The following is a 2,204-nucleotide window of genomic DNA, read 5'->3' on the forward strand; positions in this document are numbered from 1 at the left end:
ATACCCTGGAAAGGTGATCTGAAAAACAAAATTCAACTGAATAGTAGTTTAAAACATTTTTTTAAAGGTTCAGAATCTGCCGCTCTTCTGTTCAGATAGATGCTAAAGCTTTGAAATAAGTGGAGGTCCAAACCTTGCCAGACAGCAGTACAAAATTGGCTGGTCTTTAATGATGTGACTGTGGTGTCAGAGCTGCAGTGCATGCTGGGAGATGTAGTTCCAGCCTGTTAAGGATGAATAAAGTGAGGTGTCCTTTCTTTAATCTACAATATAATGTCTTTCTGCTGTGTTTGTTTTTACAGACCAGCTTCAGGATTCTGTTGGAAAAGAGGTTTTCTCTGACCAGCAGCTCTGTGGACAGGAGAAGAATTCCAGTTTGGACCATGAGGAACCAGAAGCTCTGCAGATGAAAGAATACCAGCAAGAACCAGAACATCCCTCGACAGAAGAGGAAACCATGGAGCAGGAAGAACAGCTTGTTCGGAAGCATAAGACTAAGGATACAGGAGAGAAACCTTTGTCACGTTTGACACGGGAAGAAAACAGTCTAAAAAAGGGATATTTTATGGTTCACACTCACTCAGGTCAGGAGATTTATAAATGTCTTTCCTGTGGAAAAATATTCATAAAGAAATCTAGTTTAAATGAACACATGATAACACACACAGGTGAGAAACCATTTTCCTGTACCATTTGTAATGAGACTTTTACTCAAAAGGATAATTTGACTGAACACATGAGATTTCACACAGGTGAGAAGCCTTTAAAATGTCTTTCCTGTGGAAAACGCTTCGCTCAGAAATCTAATCTTGATTCGCACATCAAAACTCACACAGATGAGAAACCTTTTTCCTGTACCATTTGTAACAAGGGTTTTACTGAAAAAACCAATTTGACATCCCACATGAGAATTCACACAGGTGTGAAACCTTTTTCCTGTACTACTTGTAAAAGGAATTTTACTCACAAGAGTCAATTGATTTCTCACATGAGAATTCATACAACTGAGAAGCCTTTTTCCTGTACCATTTGTAACATGAATTTTACTCAGAGTAGTTTGACTACTCACATGAGAATTCACACAGGTGAGAAGCCTTTTGAATGTCTGTCCTGTGGGAAAAGCTTCAATCGGAAATCTTATCTTGATATACATATCAGAATTCATACGGGTGAAAAGCCTTTTTCCTGTTCCATTTGTAACAAGAATTTTACTGAACATGGCCATTTGACTAAACACATGAGAATTCACACGGGTGAGAAGCCTTTTTCCTGTTCCATTTGTGACAGGAATTTTACTGACAAGAGTCATGTGACTACTCACATGAGAATTCACACAGGTGAGAAGCCTTTTGAATGTCCCTCTTGTGGAAAAGGCTTCACTCAGAAAGCTCATCTTGACATACACATCAGAAGTCACAAAAATTGGAAGCCTTTTCCCTGTGCAATTTGTAATGACAATTTTACTAACAAGAGTAATTTGACTAGACACATGAGAATCCATACAGATGAGAAACCTTTCTCCTGTAGCATTTGTAACTACAATTTTGGTCAAAAGAGTCATTTGACTAGACACATGAGAATTCATACAGGTGAGAAACCTTTCTCCTGTTCCGTTTGTAACCAGGATTTTGCTCAAAAGGGTTGTCTGACTAAACACATGAGGCTTCACACAGGTGAGAAACCTTTTGAATGTCTGTCCTGTGGAAAAACCTTCACTCAGAAATCTAATCGTGATAGACACATCAGAATTCACAGAGATAAGGTTGTTCCAGAATAGTCATTTACCACATTAGCAATGTATAGAGTGTATTTCTTTAAAGTTAAGACTAGTTTAAAGTTATCTTCATTGAAAAGTAAAATGCTTTCCTTCAAAAATGACATTTCAATGTGACCCCAAACTTTTAAACTGTTGTGTAAGTCACAGCAGTTAGATGCCACAGGAATGAACGGTAAAGACGTTTTCCATGTTGACTGGTGATAAAATGTCCATATAGAAACTCCTTTACCTCATTACATGAAAAAACACAGGTTAATGGTGTTTTTGGAGCAAAGATTTGATATTCAGGTCTTTGGCAAATATGTGGATGTGAAAATTCTAAAGTTAATTATTTTGTGCCTGAGTAAATTAGATTTAAATAGATTTAAATTGGTTATAGATGAAGCAAGTTTGTTGTAACCTGACTCCGGCAGATGGATTTGCTCCG

General features: G+C 37.4%; 1 protein-coding gene across 1 annotated transcript; it reads left to right on the top strand.

Moving 5' to 3' along the window:
• Window positions 1-280: 280 nt before the first annotated feature.
• On the top strand, window positions 281-2,198 carry LOC107105025 (gastrula zinc finger protein XlCGF57.1-like). Its single transcript, XM_015405141.1, has one exon. The coding sequence runs from the start codon at window positions 407-409 to the stop codon at window positions 1,775-1,777; it is 1,371 nt and encodes a 456-aa protein (XP_015260627.1). The 5' UTR covers window positions 281-406; the 3' UTR covers window positions 1,778-2,198.
• Window positions 2,199-2,204: the final 6 nt, after the last annotated feature.

This window comes from Cyprinodon variegatus, unplaced genomic scaffold, assembly GCF_000732505.1.
Source record: "Cyprinodon variegatus isolate N-32 unplaced genomic scaffold, C_variegatus-1.0 Scaffold2011, whole genome shotgun sequence".
In the NCBI taxonomy this organism is placed as follows: Eukaryota; Metazoa; Chordata; class Actinopteri; order Cyprinodontiformes; family Cyprinodontidae; genus Cyprinodon; species Cyprinodon variegatus.

What these genes read in the sequence shown, in the direction of transcription:
- LOC107105025 (XM_015405141.1), top strand. Translation starts at nt 407, where the DNA reads ATGAAAGAATACCAGCAAGAACCAGAACATCCCTCGACAGAAGAGGAA.